General features: G+C 38.8%; 4 protein-coding genes across 4 annotated transcripts; 1 reads left to right on the top strand and 3 right to left on the bottom strand.

Moving 5' to 3' along the window:
* The first annotated feature begins 2,786 nt into the window (after positions 1 to 2,786).
* LOC133745930 (heat shock protein 83-like) lies at positions 2,787 to 5,017 on the top strand. The gene is made up of 2 exons (XM_062174092.1): positions 2,787 to 3,088; positions 3,168 to 5,017. The coding sequence occupies exons 1-2, from the start codon at positions 2,806 to 2,808 to the stop codon at positions 5,015 to 5,017; spliced, it is 2,133 nt and encodes a 710-aa protein (XP_062030076.1). The 5' UTR covers positions 2,787 to 2,805.
* Positions 5,018 to 6,085: 1,068 nt separating this feature from the next.
* On the bottom strand, positions 6,086 to 8,336 carry LOC133745438 (short-chain dehydrogenase TIC 32, chloroplastic-like). The gene is made up of 8 exons (XM_062173512.1): positions 8,128 to 8,336; positions 7,470 to 7,701; positions 7,275 to 7,354; positions 7,031 to 7,184; positions 6,871 to 6,949; positions 6,713 to 6,797; positions 6,583 to 6,629; positions 6,086 to 6,379 (listed from the first exon to the last, which is right to left on the bottom strand). The coding sequence occupies exons 1-8, from the start codon at positions 8,231 to 8,233 to the stop codon at positions 6,215 to 6,217; spliced, it is 948 nt and encodes a 315-aa protein (XP_062029496.1). The 5' UTR covers positions 8,234 to 8,336; the 3' UTR covers positions 6,086 to 6,214.
* Positions 8,337 to 10,303: 1,967 nt separating this feature from the next.
* LOC133743450 (small ribosomal subunit protein eS10z-like) lies at positions 10,304 to 12,183 on the bottom strand. The gene is made up of 5 exons (XM_062171392.1): positions 12,072 to 12,183; positions 11,949 to 11,997; positions 11,564 to 11,843; positions 10,995 to 11,136; positions 10,304 to 10,592 (listed from the first exon to the last, which is right to left on the bottom strand). Exons 1-5 carry the CDS (start codon positions 12,072 to 12,074, stop codon positions 10,515 to 10,517), a joined length of 552 nt encoding a protein of 183 aa, XP_062027376.1. The 5' UTR covers positions 12,075 to 12,183; the 3' UTR covers positions 10,304 to 10,514.
* A 4,203-nt stretch (positions 12,184 to 16,386) lies between these two features.
* Positions 16,387 to 18,670, bottom strand: LOC133745487 (myb-related protein 305-like). Its single transcript, XM_062173569.1, has 3 exons — positions 18,380 to 18,670; positions 18,155 to 18,284; positions 16,387 to 17,511 (listed from the first exon to the last, which is right to left on the bottom strand). The coding sequence occupies exons 1-3, from the start codon at positions 18,510 to 18,512 to the stop codon at positions 16,716 to 16,718; spliced, it is 1,059 nt and encodes a 352-aa protein (XP_062029553.1). The 5' UTR covers positions 18,513 to 18,670; the 3' UTR covers positions 16,387 to 16,715.
* Between the last annotated feature and the right edge of the window lie 1,074 nt (positions 18,671 to 19,744).

The following is a 19,744-nucleotide window of genomic DNA, read 5'->3' on the forward strand; positions in this document are numbered from 1 at the left end:
GGAGCACACGCGTCTATTTACTTTGACCAACAAATCAAGCATTAGATTCTGGACTTCCAACTTCTTTTGTTTTCTATTAGAGTCGTGGACATTTTGATGCGGGCGGTATCACCCTCAACAACTTTCATAAATTTGAAATATCAAAATTTCTACTTGCACCAAAATGTGAAATCTTAATTTTACCGCACACTGTATTACATCTTAGAGTCAGAGTCGACATGTTCTAGGGTGTTGCTGTTGTTGAGACTTTATGATGAAGTGTGACACACTCTAAAAGATAGCTACTTGACGCAAACTTAAGTCTCCGGTAAACCTTAAAGGATTGGTTATGTAGTCTCTGTCAAACTTTTTCAGTCACCAACTACCCATGAATCCATGATACTAGACTTCTGATGCAATATTGGCAAAGGTTCCTACAGAGGGTTATTGTCACCATGACTCTCACTTGGAAAAAATGGTAACCAGTTCAATGAATTTTCTCAGTATTTTCATCTCTTTGATTTTTTTTTTTTTTTGAATAATCTCTTTGATTTTTGTGCCCCTACAATGTGTTAGGTTTAGGGAGAATTAACAATTTCTCTACTGACAGAGAATATTTGGGTTTCTAACATGAATGCTACCAGGAACCAGTTTCAATAACAATTAAAATAAACAGGAGAAGAAAAAACACAGAGAGAGAGAGATGTACTGATAAAATGCTTGGGGGAACTGGGAGAATAACAAGTCTTTGCTGTCCCAAGTTCAGAACATACAATGAATCAATCATTATTACTATTTCAGAATGATTTAATAACCTCATTATTACTAGTTCAGAATGATTTAATAACCATTTACTTCTTTTTATCCCCCTATCTTCCTTCATAAGAAGAGGATGTCATGTGAATTCATTCTACAATGCACTTGATGTATTCATGCTGCATCTTAGCCAAGACATCATCTTGTCATTAATTTTAACATCTTACTTTATTATTATTAAATTGTAAATGGCTTGTCTATTAAATATAACACTATTTATATATTCTCAGATCAATTGGGAGGCCCAGCTCCACTTGGGTGCCCAGATTAATTGGAGGGCCCAAGCCAATACCTTAGCCTAAATCAGTCTGGGAGTTTTGGGTGTCTAAAGTTTTTGAGAATGTTGCTTGAATTTGGACCCAAATGTGGCCCACACTCATGAGCCCAGGTACTTTAGATTTTGGCATTTGGGATCTCGGTGGATTGTTTCAACTAAATATGCTTCTCGTGATCATAGGCAGTACTAGCCAATCTTCTAAAGTAATACTGAACGAGGATTCAAGCTATTTCGTAATAGCAGAGCATTGTCTATCTCTATGTACCACTGTGGGTACTACCACATCTTCTTGATCTGTCAATGGATGACAGCGGAATGATATGTAATGGTCATTTTAGCTTAAGGCTAGCATGAGTTCATTGTGGTTTGACAACACTCCAATAATGTTTTATAGATATGTTACAATATAATTGTAATAAACTCTATTGAATTTCAATCTATAAAGTTATTTATTTGATAAAAAAAATATATATATAAAAATATAAAAAGATAAAAGAAAACTATAAACTAATTGCAATTCATAGAGTTGAAAATTGGACTCTAATAGTTTCTCAAAAATTCAAAACCATGGACTACAACACATGACATTTTGGCCAAAGTCGCAATTTCTTATTTTCTCACTAAAATTTTTTTACCATCAAATAATAATTTTTAAACACTTCTCGAACTGTTGGAACTCAAAAATTAAGACGCAAATATCTCTAACGATTTTTTCAAAGTTAGAAAATAATAAATTTTATAAAATAAAAAACTGTTTGAGGTTTTCGGTGTTCCGATAATTGAAATATGTTCTAAAAATCATGCTCTAGGAATAATGAGCTTATGGTACATATTAATTTCAAGAAAAAAAATACTATTACAAAAGTTTGACATGTTTTGGCATTGTCATTGCATTCTACTGGTGCCTCCATAAACACCTCTCGACATGGCAAAACATGCAAAACCTCAATTCTATTCAAATTATCTCACCATTGATAAATCATTATTTTTAGATGTGTTTCAATTAACGGAATACTGAAATCTCCAACACATTTTCATTTTACAATTTTTTAATTAAAGAGAAAGAATATGGACTCCATATTTCAGTGTTTTACAAGTTTATATTCTACAAGACATGCTCTATGGATACTAAGCTCACAAACACATAAAATTCAGAAAGTGACCCAATGACACGTCGAAGCATGTCAAACCATTACAATTCCTATTTTCATTCAAATTCTTCTATGCCATGAACTCACTATTACTAAAACATAATTTTCAAAATGCTATTCGATTTGACAGAATTTTGTGCTCTAGGAGATCCGGGCCGGATATCAGCTATCTCTTCTGAGCCTACTCTATTGATTGTTTCTGGACAGTAAACAATCAACGAACCAGGCCCAAAATAAATAGTTAGATATTTGGCCCAGAAACAATCATCGTATCTCTGGGCCGGATAAACAGTCAAGAGTCAAATGACACAACGTATCCCTCTGCTTAGAATGCCACGTACAGAAGCAAAACACAGTTGTAGCAAAAATAGGCGCTGGCGGGAAAGTTCTAAACTAAGAGTGACATCCAGAAACTAGAAGCACCAAGATCGATTCATCTATAACCGACTCGCTGGGTCGGCAAAGAACCCACCAGAACCTCATCCAAACCTCTCACTCTCTCCCATTATAAATATTCACAAAGACAAAAAAAGAGTAAACACTATCAAAGCATTGTAAAATTTTGAGTTCGAGTTAGTGAAAATGGTTGAAATTGAGATGGAAGCTGACGTTGAGACCTTCGCATTCCAGGCGGAGATCAACCAGCTTCTGAGTTTGATCATCAACACTTTCTACAGCAACAAAGAGATTTTCCTCCGCGAGCTTATCAGCAATGCCTCTGATGCATTGGACAAGATCCGATTCGAGAGCTTGACTGATCCCAGCAAGCTCGAGTCTCAACCCGAACTATGCATCCGGATCATCCCAGACAAGGTCAAAAAAACCCTCACCATCTTCGACACCGGCGTTGGCATGACCAAAGCAGGTACTTAATGGATACTATTTTCCGTACATTGTAATTGTTTGATGGAACGATTTAACTGATGAATTTGATGTTGAATCAGAATTGGTGAACAATCTGGGGACGATTGCGAGGTCCGGGACCAAGGAGTTTATGGAGGCTTTACAGGCCGGGGCTGACGTGAGCATGATCGGGCAGTTCGGCGTGGGATTCTACTCTGCTTATTTGGTGGCTGAGAAGGTCCTTGTTGTGACTAAGCACAATGATGATGATCAATATGTGTGGGAGTCTCAGGCTGGTGGGTCTTTTACTGTTACTAGGGATGTTAATGGAGAGCCACTTGGTAGAGGGACCAAGGTGATTTTGTATCTCAAGGAAGACCAGCTCGATTTCTTGGACGAGAGGAAGCTCAAGGAGCTTGTGAAGAAGCATTCCGAGTTTATAAGCTACCCGATTTACCTCTGGGTGGAGAAGACTGTGGAGAAGGAGATTAGTGATGATGAAGATGATGCAGGGGAAGGCAACAATACGGAAGAGGGGGATGTTGAGGAAGTTGATGAGGACAAAGACAAGGAAGGGAAGCCGAAGAAGAAGCAGGTAAAGAAGGTGGTACATGAGTGGGAGCTACTCAACAAGCAGAAGCCGATTTGGCTGAGGAAGCCGGAGGAGGTTTCGAAGGAGGAGTATTGCACTTTCTACAAGAGCCTTACCAATGATTGGGAAGACCCTCTTGCTTGGAAGCATTTCACTGTAGAAGGGCAGCTCGAGTTCAAGTCAATCCTCTTCTTGCCGAAAAGAGCACCTTTTGATCTGTTTGACACGAGGAAGAAGCCGAACAACATCAAGCTTTATGTGCGCAGGGTGTTTATAATGGACAATTGTGAGGAGCTAATGCCGGAGTACCTTGGATTTGTGAAGGGCGTTGTGGATTCTGATGATCTGCCGCTCAACATTTCGCGTGAGATGCTGCAACAGAACAAGATTCTCAAGGTGATTAGGAAGAATCTGGTGAAGAAGTGCCTCGAGATGTTCAATGAGGTTGCAGAGAATAAGGAGGAGTATACTAAATTCTATGAGGCTTTCTCGAAGAACCTCAAGTTGGGTATCCATGAGGACAGCCAGAACAGGGCGAAGCTGGCTGATTTGCTCAGGTACTACTCCACCAAAAGCACTGATGAGATGACCAGCTTTAAGGACTATGTGACTAGGATGAAGGAGGGCCAAAAGAACATCTACTACATTACTGGTGAGAGCAAGAAGGCTGTCGAGAACTCGCCGTTTCTGGAGAGGCTTAAGAAGAAGGGATATGAGGTGTTGTTTATGGTTGAGCCGATTGATGAGTATGCTGTTGGACAGTTGAAGGAGTATGATGGGAAGAAGCTTGTATCTGTAACGAAAGAAAGGCTGCAGCTGGAGGATGAGTCGGAGGAGGAGAAGAAGCAGAGAGAGGAGAAGAAGAAGTCGTTTGAGAATCTGTGCAAGAAGACCAAGGAGATTCTTGGGGATAGGGTGGAGAAGGTGGTGGTCTCTGACAGAGTTGTGGACTCACCGTGTGTCTTGGTGACTGGAGAGTATGGGTGGACAGCTAACATGGAGAGGATCATGAAAGCTCAGGCTTTGAGGGACAACAGCATGGGAGCTTACATGTCTAGCAAGAAGACTATGGAGATTAATCCCGACAATCCTATAGTGGAGGAGCTGAGGAAGAGGGTCGAGACTGATGAGAATGACAAGTCGGTGAAGGACCTTGTGCTGCTGCTCTATGAGACCGCCCTGTTGAGTTCGGGGTTCAGCCTTGATGATCCCAACAGGTTTGCTGGGAGGATTCACAGGATGCTGAAACTGGGTCTCAGCATTGATGAAGATGATGACCCTGAACTAGTTGATGATGTCGACATGCCTCCATCGGAGGAGAATAAGGTTGAGGAAAGCCAGATGGAAGAAGTTGACTGAGAAACACTCTTTTTGTTAGACCTTTAAAAATGTGTGTACTGTCTAGAGTTAGTAGTGACATGAACAATGCAATGTGCATGTACAGAAGTATTTCCTTCAGTAGTGTCTTCCAGTTGTGGTTTTGTAACTCTTAATACCAGTTGTCGATTTAGATATTGTGAAACTAATGCAAAGCGTCTGTATAAATTTGTGGGGAGTTTTCTCCTACTAAATAATGATTATTAGGTGGTCTGCTCAAAAATTAGAGAAACAAGTTTATTTAGGACTTGTTGGTCTACCAGTGGCAGCCATAGTGAACTGTGCTGACAATACAGGATATAAGAACCTGTACATCATTTCAGTCAAGGGAATCAAGGGTCATCTGAACTAGTTCCATCTTCTTGTGTTAGTGACATGGTCAACCACTGTCAAGAAGGGTAAGCTTAATCTGACGAAGAAGGTCATGCCTGTTGTCATTGTGAGGTAGTGCAAGCCATGGTGCCAAAAGGTTGGAGTCTTCATGTACTTCGAAGGTCAGTATCAGTTTACTGTGAAATTTCAATGATTATCTTGTCCATTGCTAGTATTTTTGTTTATTTGTTCAAATGCTATGTGTCTTTTAGTAGCGTAAATGCTGTATGCATCTGTTTACTTTGTAGATCTAGATCATAAGCATATTCCACAGTTGAATCCTTTTTCTTAGTGTTAACTTTGCTGTTCTACAACATTACAAAAAAAAAATATAAATGAAAAAAGGCTGGTTCACCAGTGTTGAATGTGTACATATCTCCATTACTGAAGTTAATGTACCCGAGACCAGCTACACTAATATTCTTCTATATTTGCGTTTTCCATACATCATATGTTGATTTGATACCCCAGTAATACAAACTTTAGCCTTTATTTTTTAATTTTTTATGTGTAGTTAGATCGGAGGAGTCTTCTTTCAGTTTCTGTACACTTGCATTAGTTTATGGAAATTGGAATTTTATTGGATAGTGTCTAATGTTGCAGAAGTGCTTCTGCTTTTATTCTCAGCTTCTAGCATTTGATTTCTCCTTAATACATATTTTTCTTTGGTCAGTCTCCTTATACTATGGAACAATGCCTTTGGCAAAAACAGATTTTTGACCACTATTTCAAATTACAACTATGATACACGTGAGTTGCCAATTGATTTTCATAAGCAGTGATGCAACAGACATTAGAACCTGTATGCTACTTGAGATTGGTCAAATTCGAGCTAAAAATCCAGAGTCTCCTAGCCAAATCTGCATCTTTGGCCTGAGAGCTCGGTTTGGCAATGTTACAGTCCACAAAGTATTCTCCGCTTACTCCCTTCACTTGTGGATTCAGTGCCACAAAGCATGTGGTTGCCGCTCCCTGCACAAACAGGTTCAATGAAAATTAATTATTTGAATCACATCATAGATCATATCTCTAATAGAGTTGAGACCCCTTTGTCTTTGTGGATCATGTCATGAGTGATGCTATCATAGATGTGGTTTATGAGTGAGGTTCATGACTCCATGTAGCATTGCACCTAAACAATGATGCTACATATACTGTGAAGCCTAAAGAAGTACCTGCTGAGTAGTTTTGGCCACAAATATACCCAACACACTGAGAAGACCTGTGTGAAGCCGAATAATAGGTGAATCAGTTAAAAAGCAGACACATTCACACTGGAAAAGTAAGCAGATGAAGCTAGCTTACACTTTAAAAACATATCATTGCGTATAATATTCGTGTGAATTGCTCCAGGATGAAGAGAATTAGCAGTCATCTCAATTCCTTCTTCCTGTTTAGTCAATATTTTGAAAATAAGATATCTCTCAACCAAGAAGTATATACTTGAAGCTTAAGGTCAATACCTTGAAGAGCGTTGTAAGCTCATTAGCATGCAGTATATTAGCCAGCTTCGATTCTCCATATGCAACATACTTGTTGTATCTGTCAAGTAGCAAGTAAAACACATTTAACTGATCTTAAACCAACAAACGCCGCAAGACATGCTGCTATTGATGGTGTTACCTCGATTCATCATTGAAACTATCGAAACGAATTCCTTCATTGTATACATATGTATGGCCAAGAGATGATACATTAACAATTCTCCCCTCTATGCCGCTTTCTCTTGATGTGTGTTTCATGTTCTCCAACAACAGATTTGTGAGAAGAAAATGACCTGCATATTGGATGGTTCAAGTAACAAATGTATAGATTCATTAGAGCGGCTTGTAGAAAACAACCATGCAAAAATTTGTAGGTAACAGACCTAAATGGTTGGTCGCAAAATTGAGTTCTATGTTGTCTTGTGATAGCTTGAACTTATCTGCCATAACCCCTGCATTGTTACTGGGAACGAAGGAAGAAATATAAGTTGTTTCTATACGAGCTTTTCCCCGCACTGAGTACATATAAGAGAATCAATGTAAGAAAGAAAAAATCAGAACATGATTGCTGATCTTACATAAGGATATTCAAGGGAAGGCCTCTGGAATCAAACTCTGCTCCAAATTTTCTGACAGATGCCAATGAGCTGAGATCTAACTCCATAACATCAATTTTTGCATCCGGGATTTCTTTGAGGATTGCTTCTTTGACATTGGTACCGGCATCCATGTTCCTTACTGCCATTACTACATGAACACCACGCAATGCAAGAACACGCGCCGTCTCTAGGCCAATACCATTTGTGGCTCCTAAAATTGAATAAAAATTTAGATTACACGGAACATTTAACGGCCTAACTTTGAAGCAAGGAAACATATTTGAGGCATCCATAGGCTAAAGAGCTGTTTAAGACCATGTAGATGTTCTTGTCAAAAAAAAAAGACCATGTAGATGTTGTCATGCAATAAACATTAGGAGACATAGAACTCAAGATATACATCAAATCCACTGGTTTCTAGTATTATACTTATAATACATACAGGGGAAGATACTGATATTAATCATACTGAATTCTATATATCAGTTTATGTCAGTTAAGTTTAGTTGTGACATGCTGAATTCTTACTCTAATTTTGTTTGGATGCATAAGCTTTTGAGCCTTTTCCTCTATAGAAAGAACGAAAATAGAGAAGGACATACTAAGCTTGAAAACACAGTAGTAGAAAATTTATGACCTGTAACAATGGCAGTAAGACCAGTTCCATCAATTCCTTGAGTAACTTGTTCTGCTGTGGAAGAGGCAGAGAATCCAGATGCTGCTTTCTTGCCAAAAATCCCCATATTAATTGGTAATGAGGTTACAGAACCGAGAATTTAAACAAAACCAGCATTGTGCACCTCTAATTATAATATTGGCCGGCCAATATATAATGAAACTATGAAAGTGATGGCCTTAATATTGGCCCAACAAAAAGGTCATCAGGAAACGCAACAGTGCCATTGACTAGGACATTTTTTTTTTTTTTTGAAATAAGGGCCGGTGCGGCTGCCCTCAAGCCTTGATAAGTGAAACAACGGAATACATGGGGGGGACATGAGACCTAAACCCCAGATAAAAAAGTACATCAAGAGAACTTCCTGAGATAATAACAGGAGCCTCAACTACAAACATGTATCCAGAAATGCACCAACTAGCAAAGAGCGCACTACTGGCGTCTCTATTTGCTTTGACATAAGTCACACAGCGGTGACAGGACGGAAAAATAACTTGATCTGCAACTTGATTGCAGCTTAGCATAATTTCCATACGTACAGCTTTCCCATCATGTTGCCACTGGATCAAACATCCAGCGACACTAGGTTTCACCCTACCACTAGGAGGCAGCGACCATTTGACAAAGCAAGGAACTCGCCGCCTACCTAGGGCAGACACACTACTGCTACTAGGAGAGAGCGACCATTTGCGAAAGCAAGGAACTCGCCTCCAACCTAGAGCAGACCAGGCTTGCCGCCAACCTAGGGCAGACACACTACTGCTACCAGGAGAGAGCGACCATTTGCGAAAGCAAGGAACTCGCCTCCAACCTAGAGCAGACCAGGCATACGAGATGCACATACCGGCACAGAGGCCACTCCAAACTACCCTTACTCGAAAGAGAAGGGACTTATTTGAGGTCAAAAGGACCCAAAAACTGCAGAAAACGAAACAACCCAAACAAACAAACACAACAGAAAAAAACTAAACACAAAAACCCCAGTAAGGCTCGGTCCAATCTCCTCTTCCCACCAGACACCAGCGCCGCACTCCACCAAGTTTGTTGCCAACGCCCTCCGCCAACCCAACACCGCCACCATGCACCGCCCGGTCTCCGCCGTTCATCCCTACGCCACCCAGTCCACCGCGCAGCAACCCAACGTCGCTGCAACGCCGCGCCCAGTCGAGGACTGCCCCAAAGGCCGGCAGAAGACCGAGATCGGAGCCCCCAGCGAAGCAGAACCTCTCTGGGCTCATCTCCGCCGTGAGATCGAAGATGCAGACACGGCCCAGATCCCGACCGCAGTGGCGACGGCAGCCAGCGCTGCTCCTTGCCCGTGCTCGCCCCCGATACCAGAACAGATCTAGATCGATCTGCCCTCTCCAAGTTCAAACAACCTCTCCCGGATCCTAGACCGAAACCCTGCCATTGAACCCCGCTGCTTGCCGGAACCACCATCCTCTCCCGGACCGGAACGCAGCGGCCGAAGCGCCAGCGGCGTTCGGCCGGGAGAGAGCTCTCTTTGCTTTTTCTTTTTTCTCCGCGCGTAGGGCGCGTTCTCTTGCACTTTGTTTTATCTAAAGACGACTAGGACATTTATTGTTTGACGGCCGACTGGTAAGATACCAAAATGTGATTTGGCAATTTGATTTCATAACATTGCATACGCCAGCACTCATCAAAGATGATCAACTCTACTAGCTAAATCTAAATCTTTGGCCCGTGAGCTCGACATAGCAATGGTGCAGAAGGAGGGGGGTCTCCATGTACTTCAAACATAAAGCATGTTATTGCCAATCAGAGGGAGAAACTAGAGGGTCTGCAATTACTGGGCAAAGGAGGGTGACAATCCATGGCCAACATTCGCCAGTGCTGCTTACACAAGGCAGATCATTCTGTCCTTTTTCTTTCTTTTTGACATTCCCCAAATGTAAAACTACACGTCTCATTATGCAAGGACATGTAATGCAAGCACTGCTTCACTTTGTATATAGATAACATGAGGTTCATAAAACATAGTTGAACGGATTTTGAAACTACATAGTACACATCTGAACACTATTAAGACATGGAAAATTAATGAGACAAAAATGATGGCAGGAAAACCATAATAAAACCAAAAATTGAGAGCCAAGGTATTCAAGCAGAAAAACCATAATAAAATTTATCACATATTATAGATAAGCCAAGATGAAATTGCTTTCCCAAAGTTGGGTTCAAAAGACAAAGTAGAATAACATAAACTTCGAATACAATCCCAATACTAGCAATTGAACAAAACTGCTATTGTTTCCTAAAAAAGAAAGTTATCTGTTCTTGAAATACAAACTCAGGAAACCAAGCAACTGTTGAAGCAACATCCTATCTTAAGAAAGATTAGAGCTAGCTGGGCCTGCACCAAAACCACCAGCTCCACGACCGAAGGCAGGTCTTGTTGGAGCACCCTGCGAAAAAAACAGAGTGAGTAAAACCAAGTAGAATATAGCAACTATATACTACTTTGTAATAAGAGATTTTCTCAAATGACTTATCAATTGTCCCCAAGTCATCATATTAAAGTTAGATCAGAAACTAAAATAAAAAAAATCACATTATACCCATGTTATAGCCATCTCTAGGTTAGTCTTCCATGTTTATCTGAAACTAGTAGATTATCTTGCAAAAGCCATTTTATTCTCATTAGCAATACTGTTTTCAAGTTGTATTGATCTGATTCAACTAGGCTTTTCTTTTCACCATAACCAACAAGTACTGATCCCACAATTTGTTGATGAAATTACTTGGCAAACAAAAATAGAACCTGAAACTGACAAGAAAAAAACTACTTTAAGCAACAGAAAAATTACCCCGAAAGAAGGTCTGTAGTCAGCAGGGGCTCCTCCCTTGTCACCGCCAAAGTCACCTCCTGGTCCACCACGAGGACCTCCACGGTAACCATCACGGTCACCTCCAAATCTGCGCTCTCCATCACCAAAGCGAGGTGGGCCACTAATGCACATCAACAAAAACCAAATCAAATTCCAGTCAATCAGTGTTCAACAAATGCACTAGAAACTAAACCTAAAACAATAGAATGGAACTGGACAAAGAACTAAACCAGTATCAAACCTACAAAACAACTAACCATCCAATTCCCAATACAAACCTAACAGTTTCGCAGTTTAGACAGTATCAAATTTCATCAATCATCTTATCTAGTTGCCATTATATAACTGTACATATTGAATTATCATTTCATACTTCAAAATAAGCCAAACAATGGAACTAATTCACAAATTCAAAGGCACAACCATCATGTATCAAACCGTTTCTCTACATTGTAATTCAACACAATTCACAAAACCACATCACAGTAATATAAATCTTCAAATTCAATCAACAATAAAACCTAAAAAGGATAAGAGTCGTCAATTACCGAGGGCGGTCGCCTGGTGGGCCACCGAAAGGACGGCCGGCGGGCTTAGCCTGCTTCTTGAGAGTGTTAGGCACAATCTCCGATGGCAGGTTGAGATAGTTCCTCAAGAACTCAATGCCATCATTGGTGAGGTACCAGTAATAGTGCATCCAGGCGAAGGTCTCCCTCACATACTCCTTGGATTTGAAGCTCTGCATCAGCTTAATCACCTGCAGATTCGGCACATCGATCTCTGGATGCTTCGGCATGTTGTAGTCCTTCTTCGCATAGCACACTCCCTCTGATCAAAAATCAAAATCAAAATCAAAACATCAAAACGATTAATCCATCACTTCAATTACACGAAACGCGAGCAGTGATTGAGATTAGAGATTTGCTTGCGAACCTTGGAAGAGGTACTTGGAGATCTCGCGGCGGTTCTTCTCTGAAATGATCTGCAAATAACGAAAGAGATCAGAAGCAGAGGAGCAGAGAATTGAAACGGAGGAGGAGGAGGAGGAGGACGTACCATGGTTGCGGTGGAGAGTCGGCGGCGAAAGATACAAGCTTGGTGTGCTAAACTCTTATCGCCTGCGCTCTTATGTAAACCCTAAATCTCTTATGGGTTGAAGTGATAGTGTGGAATTTATACTCGTTTTTAGGGTAAACATAGCGAGATATGGGCCTGGGTTTTTGGGACCCTCTGCGGTTTTCGGAATTTATATACACTCTATGGGCCCAATTCTTTGGTTCTTGGCCTGCTATTTGTTTCTCTTTTTAGATCGTTTTTCTTTTTCTGCCCACAGGGTCATGAGGCCTCTTTTCTTTTCGGCCCACAAGATCCACCGGATCGGTGTAACTTTAGAGAAGAAGCATCGAGTGTTTGGTGAGTTGTTTTTTTTAAATGTTATGAGAATGAAAAACAGTTTGGAGGTATTTGGTAAAATGAATGCAAAATATTGTGGTTGTGTGTAATTATCAAAAAGAACATGAATACTAAAAGTGTTTCTAACTAATACTACTGTCAAACTCAAATTGAAACATTAATAGAGTTATCAAACTCGAAGAGGTGTTAACAATGAGTATGTTATCGTCACATGATAAGTTTGCTCTATCAAAATTTTTTTTGTTATATCAAACCTCAAATTTCATAAAAAAAATAATAAGAAGAATAAAACCGTGATTATTTTTACTCTTTGCCCTTTTTGATTAAATCGTTGATTGCATATGTGATATGTTATAGGCAGTGCAAATCGTTTGGATTATTATACATGAAAAATATGACGTACAAGAGAAAGAAATAACAGGCCAAGACGGCTTTATATAATTCCTACATGGATTGTAAGAAACCTTATATTTTCTTTTCTAAATCCATAGTAGACTATCAAGAGAAAAATGCAGAATGAAGACTTTTTAATTTCACATTGTCTCGCTCGAGCGATACCGAGCGATACAACTTCAATGTACAATTTAACCGCTCATTCAGCTGTACAATTTAACCGCTCATTCAGCCTAGAACATGACAAGAAGGGAGCGACAACCTTGCCGAGCTTCAACCAACCACTACCGGTGAATTCCGTTTTGGGATCACCCCTTATTCTGATGGGGGTATGGGGTTCAAGACAAAGAAAGATTAAGGCAGCATATTAATTTACGGTTTTACCGTTAAACTTCCCTTGGATATGTTTTCATGCCATTAACTACTTTGTTCATTCTTCTCTTGACAGACACCACCGATTTACAGATATCACTAACCACTGAATTTATGGCGCCAAATCTTTCTATGAATTACTTCTTTCGCTGTAAGAGTGTCTTTGGTATTGGTAGCCTGAATCTTGAGTTATATATCCTTTTATCAAGTCGCCCAGTCGCACTACTACTAGTTCCTTATAACAAGAGCACAAAGTTGTTGAAGTACGTAGTAGTTATGGTAGTTGTGGACGTACTCATGGGTGTCTTAAGTATGGATGAGGTATTGTTCCTACGCAAACCCGATCAACGAAACTATTGAAACCATGACCTAAAATGGGGTAGGAGAGCCATAGCTATACACGAAAGAGATGAAACACTGGAGCCCATCGATGACTATGCATGGCGGTACTTGGTACAATAATATATTAATATATATTGTTGACGAAGACAGAGGACGTCCTTTTTCCTTTAACGAAGGAATAATTCCCAAACTCATCGGGATCTTGTTGAAAGGTTGACGAAAGATCGAAGCAAATCTAGCTTCCTCATCATTAGTTTCATAAATGGTGAATGCCTTGTACGGTAAGGCAGTTAGGGTTCATGCACTACAATTAGCTAAGAGATTAATCCCATAATTAATCATCTCAATCAAACTTCAAGCAATATTGGACCTCTTATTCAAATCACAATAGTAAGGACTAACACATTTTCAAAAGCTAATTAATGAAAGGATGGATGCATGGTCATTCTCTCATTCTTAAGAAAAAGTGTTTGGGAAATATTGGCTGTATCTTCATATATTCCAACGACAAATAAAGAAATCTATCCATATCTTTTCCAACGGAACTGGACAAAATTATAGAATTTAGGAGTCATTAATAAAGCCACTAATGAATCATTGTTCCTCAAATATCAAAACAATACAGCGATGGAAGAAAATAACCTGGAATAGCTATGTTTTAACAAGAGACTACCTAATAGCTCTTCTCCTCTCTTTTAACGTTAACGATAATGACGGTTTTTTTTTTGTGCTGTAACTGTGACGACTTGAACTCTGTTTAGTTAATAAGTCTAATTTACTCTACTTCTAAACTATGTTATAGCTATATATATGTAAATCTCTTTGAACTTATTTGTTTTAGTAAAAGAGTCATTGATTCTTACAAAAAAAAAAAAAACTTTAACCTGTATACAACCATTGTCAAAAAGAAAAGAAAAGAAAAGAAAAGAAGAAAAGAAGAAAAGAGAGAGATAGCACAGATTGTGCATGGTTTCAAGAAGGATACATAGATAGCTACAAAGTACTATATCTACATTAATACATGTTTCCATAAGCCACAATACATCAATTTCTTGTTTATGATTTGTACTTTATAGCTTTTTTGACTTGCTGTCATTACATTTTGCAAAACTACCAACATTTCCAGCAAATGCTTAGTTAATTATGCTCCTTCTTCTTGAGTTTGCATTGGCTGGAAGTGTGTGTTAAATCCTGCAACACATACACAGAAACAGATTAGAGAAAAAAAAAAATATTTCTGGAATGCTATTTTGTTTTATCTAACTGTTGTATCACCTAGTAGCTTGATGGAAACACATGCTTATATATACACTTCCAACCACAAATAAAAGTCTGCAGATATAAATTTAATTGTGTGCTGCAAATGGCTGCTCTTAGAGCAATTTAAAACTTGGGCAGCAAGCTCAAAACAAGAGCTGGCAGTTTGGGATAATCTTCAGGTGATTTTTCTAGCAGTAGTTGGCAATAAGCTACTCTCAGGTGTTTATCTAACTGACTAAGCTAAGCTAGAGTAAACAGGAGGTGGCAAGTCTACCTATATGTTCTAATTGTAACTATATGTTCTAATTGTAACATCTTCTAGTATGAAAGAGGTCTTTACCTGAAGTAAGAAAACACAAGTTAGAAAACAGAACAGAAAACAATATAGAGACTCTGGAAACAGCAAAGTCTAGGAACAAGCTTTTAGAGGTCTAGAAACAAAGCCTCAACTTTACTAAACCAGGTTTAAGGTAGGGGAAGTTATGTGGAATCTCAAGTATGATTTTATATATCTATTGATATGTTTTTGAATGATATTTGCTGCTGATCAGAATGTTTATGATATGTAAAATATATGCTTAGTCGTTCATCATCATATTGTTTCTATCTGGTCTTAGTTTGAACTTTGAAGAAAAAATTAAAATAGTTGTGTAGTTGAGTCTAATACTCGTAAGGGACCAGCAATGTCAGCCTATTGTATATACACTTAGGGAGAGAAGCCCCTTCAATTATTATTGATAAAATGATCTTTTGTTTGGCAAGATGACACTGATGACCGAGATTAGTATAAGATTACTAACAATGGAGATTAAGGAGTCATTTTATGTCTTACACCATCATTAAATTATATGTATGAGGTTTACTCTACTGAGCTTTAAGCTCACCCCTTTTATGACATTGTGCAAATGATACTCTTGAGGGTTAGAACTTAAATTCTGGAAATTTGGATCTAGGAGAAGAAGAAATAAACTATTAGCTTACTGTTTTGGTTTATCTTTGTACAATAAAGCTTATTGTATAAGCTTACTTTCGTGTATCTTGTAAGAACAGACCTATGTAATAAGTGTTCCACAACCAAGTCACCTCTGATTCTTATTTTGCTATATAGTTTTTATTTGCCAAAGTGTTTCTTATCTTTGACAACTAAGAGCTATTCACATCCTTACTCGGAAAAAAAAAAAATTCTGATTTCTGGGATAGGGTGTGACAATAACATATCCTGGGGGTTGTATTGAGACTCCATAAAGTCATTCTACACTCAAAAAATTGATATTTCATACACTCAAGGTGAAGAGAAGTGTTAGTAACATTGTGAATAATTTTTGTTTTGTTTCTTTTTTTTATTTTTTATTTTTAACAATATTGCATGAGAATCGAACCCTGTTTCTTTTTTGTTTTGTTTATATAATAACTTTATATTATTTGTCATATACTGGATTGCGGGATCGAGTGGATACAAGCTAGGTTAACTTGTTGAATTGTCTTCTTTTTGCAGCAGTGATAATAGCTTTGAATTCAAAAACGCAAAAAGATGGAAAACGAATGCTTATATTAGAGCTAGATTTATTTAATACCATGACGAAAACGAAGGATTAAAGGTTTACGCATAGATACTTGATTCAAATTGCTTCTTGTCGCATTGCATTTCTTAATACATTTCCTCTTCCGTTCGAATTACAAACCCAAATTAAATAAACATCGCATGCATTTGCTTATGTCTCTATACATTAATCTCACAATCCAATATCATATTTCACCCAAAAGTAAAAACCAAAAAAGAACAAAGAAAACTCCATGTTTTGATCAAACGCCTGCACCATTTTGAAAAGCTCTTCCTAGATAGAGAGATAGAGAGAGAGAGAGAGAGAGAGTGAGAGAGTTAGGGGACATCAGTACTGTAGGATCACCACCATTAATATCTTATAAAGATGAAGGAAATGAAGACAGCAGTACTGCATTGGCTCCCGTAGTTGATGAAGTTGCAGGTACAATAATATTATGATGATCTTCTCCAACGATATTTATTGATCCTGGCCCTTGATGATCATCCACCACACCATTCATCTCGTCCCAGAAAAGAAAGTTAGGACATGATGACGAGTACTGTTGTTGGGACACAACCCATTCATTCAACTCTGCCATTTGATCCTGATGGTGATGATGATCTCCCTCCTCCATATCCATGTTACTACAATTGTTAGGTTGGAGTACTTGATGATGATGATCATCAATGATAGGCAACATGCTGTCCATGTTCTCTATCAATGGCGGCAAATAGTTTATGTCCATGGCTGGAGGAGGAAGAGGAGGAGGAGGAAGAGCCTGGACTTGATGCTGGTTCAGATTCCACGGCACGTCAGAGTTACTAAAACCCACTGAGACCATATCTTGGAAGAGCTCAACACGCGCATTGTAATTTTCGGCAGCCAATTGATCGATTGCAGTGGTATCAAACATGAACATAGGGTATGTTGAAGAGAATATGGTTTGATCTTGAGCGTGAGGCTTTGATGCGATGTAATCTTGACTTGCAAAATCTAGTTGTTGGGTTGAGTCATTATAACCCATTTGAGCAATAGGTGCAGCGGTGCTGGTTGTTGTCGAAGTCGATGATGGTGGGGAAGGTTTTCGAATCTTCTTTTTGATCCATGAATTCCAGTAGTTCTTGATCTCGTTGTCTGTTCTTCCAGGCAGGTGACTTGCTATATGAGCCCATCTAAACAGGAAGATTAATGGTATAGTTAGCACCAGATAGTAGAAACGTACATATGCATGTTTATACTGTATGTGTGTACCTGTGCTAAAATCGTCAAAAATATGCCTAACCTAATTCGAAGTTGACTAGTTAACGTCCTTAATTTGTATTCAGGTGACAGGTGCTTTACAGGAGCTCTACTTGGATTGGCTAGTGGCTACGTATATATTTAAAATATAATTTCTGAGACATATATATGTTTGCCAAAATAACTTTATTTTGAAGTTTGTTTGTATTCAGTTAGAGGTCCATTTCACTTAAGTTGTTTCCAAACACCTGCTTAATTACTTAATTTGAGGTCAATTGAAAGAACAAACGTGATCGACCAGTTGATTTTTAATTATTTAGTGATAAGAATATTGTTAATTCATGCTTCGATCAAAAGCACATAATAAAACAAAGGAAAACAAAAACAACAACAAACCAGGAAACCATTCCCAAAATTTTTTAATGACTGGCAAAACCCAATTCAGCATGTTTGAGAAAAGTTTTGGAGGATTAAATAATAAGATACTATGAATGTGTGTCCACTGACTTTATGATCAGATTTGCAAAAGAAACCAGCTAGATTATAATAATGCAGATGTTTAAGATGTAAATCAACCTGTTGCCTACAACCCCATGAAGGCTAATAATCAATTTCTCTTCTTCTGGAGTAAATCTCCCTCTTCTAATATCAGGCCTCAAATAATTAATCCACCTCAACCTGCAGCTCTTACCACACCTTTGAAGCCCTGAAAATTAATCACAATAGTACAAGATTAACCCTAATTTTTCAATATAGAGAGGGAGAGAGCGAGAGAGAGATGATGATGATGATGATGAGTACCAGCTTTCTCAGGGACTTCGCTCCAACAACCATAGCCATGGGTGGTGATGTATCTGATGAGCTTCTCATCTTCCTCAGGGGACCAAAGCCCTCTCTTCACCTTCTGTTGGTTGCAGCAAGAATGGTGACCCATTAAGCCTTTGCCACTTATACCTGCTCTTCTTCCTTCTTCTTCTCTGTTCCCCTCCTTCTTATACTTACCAATTCTGATCAACAATCAGAGGCGAAACTAAACTGAGAGAGATTGAAGAAATTAGAGGGTTTTAATTTGCAAGGGGGACTTGGTCTCCAGCTCGCTTCTCCCCTTTAAAAGTAAGAACAAGTACACACAATGGCCCGACATTAATAAAGAGAATGGGCTCCACACATGGCGGAGACTTGCCCTACAATGACATTCCATCAAACTTTGCTTTACTATTTTCTACGTACAAAATATTTGTGTATTTCTGTAACCAACTTCAGTTCACGTACTCGGAAAATTTGTATACAATCATGCCGGCAGGGTTTCACTACACGCCTCGCTCTCCTTCTTGGTCTGCTACTGTTAAGCAATCATAGTCACCTTGAAAAAACCTCACAATCACTTTGTACCAATTAGCAGCTACCTGCGTATTCTACACCAGAAATGATTGGGAGTAAGAAGAAGGGCACTGCATGTAATTATGTTCTGTGTGATTTGTTGGTCAAGAAGCAATGGATTCATGTATTGAAAAGGATGAATTGTGTGTAGTTTAGCAGCCTTTATTTTTTACCGCATTTTTGGTACTGTGTCCTTTATTATGTTCATGATCGAAGCTAGTTTCAAGTGTTTTCATTGTTCATCATCCTACCTTCACCTTTTGCCTTCTAGCTTTCTGTCAACTGGATAGGATCGTACTGACATGGAGAACTCATTGTATTAGTTACGTGATTTCTCTAGTAAGATTGAATAGGATCGTATTGGCATGGAGAACTAACTGTATTAGTTACTTGATTAGCCATCCAACTTAAAATTCAGTGACAATTGGTAGAGAGAGATCGATCCAAAGTTTTTTATGTTATTTTGTGAGCTTTCGATTTTGACATCAGACTCTATTCTTAGATCTTCGCCTCATGTGCATGCGACTACAAATTAAACTGGATTGTGCAAGTTAGATCATACGATATGTACAACGTCATACACACACATGCATATCGATCTCACAAAGCATATATATTGTGCATGTATTGGATGAATAGCGAGGTTTTCTTATTATTTAAAAATGGAAAATGATTTGTGGCCTCAATGAGGCCTAAGATTTATGGCCTCAATTTTAGGTGTCATGCCATGTCACCTACATAAGTCACTTATTTGTTAGATCATGTTCTGTAATTCTTGAGAAAAAG

This window comes from Rosa rugosa, chromosome 4, assembly GCF_958449725.1.
Source record: "Rosa rugosa chromosome 4, drRosRugo1.1, whole genome shotgun sequence".
NCBI classification, from domain to species: Eukaryota; Viridiplantae; Streptophyta; class Magnoliopsida; order Rosales; family Rosaceae; genus Rosa; species Rosa rugosa.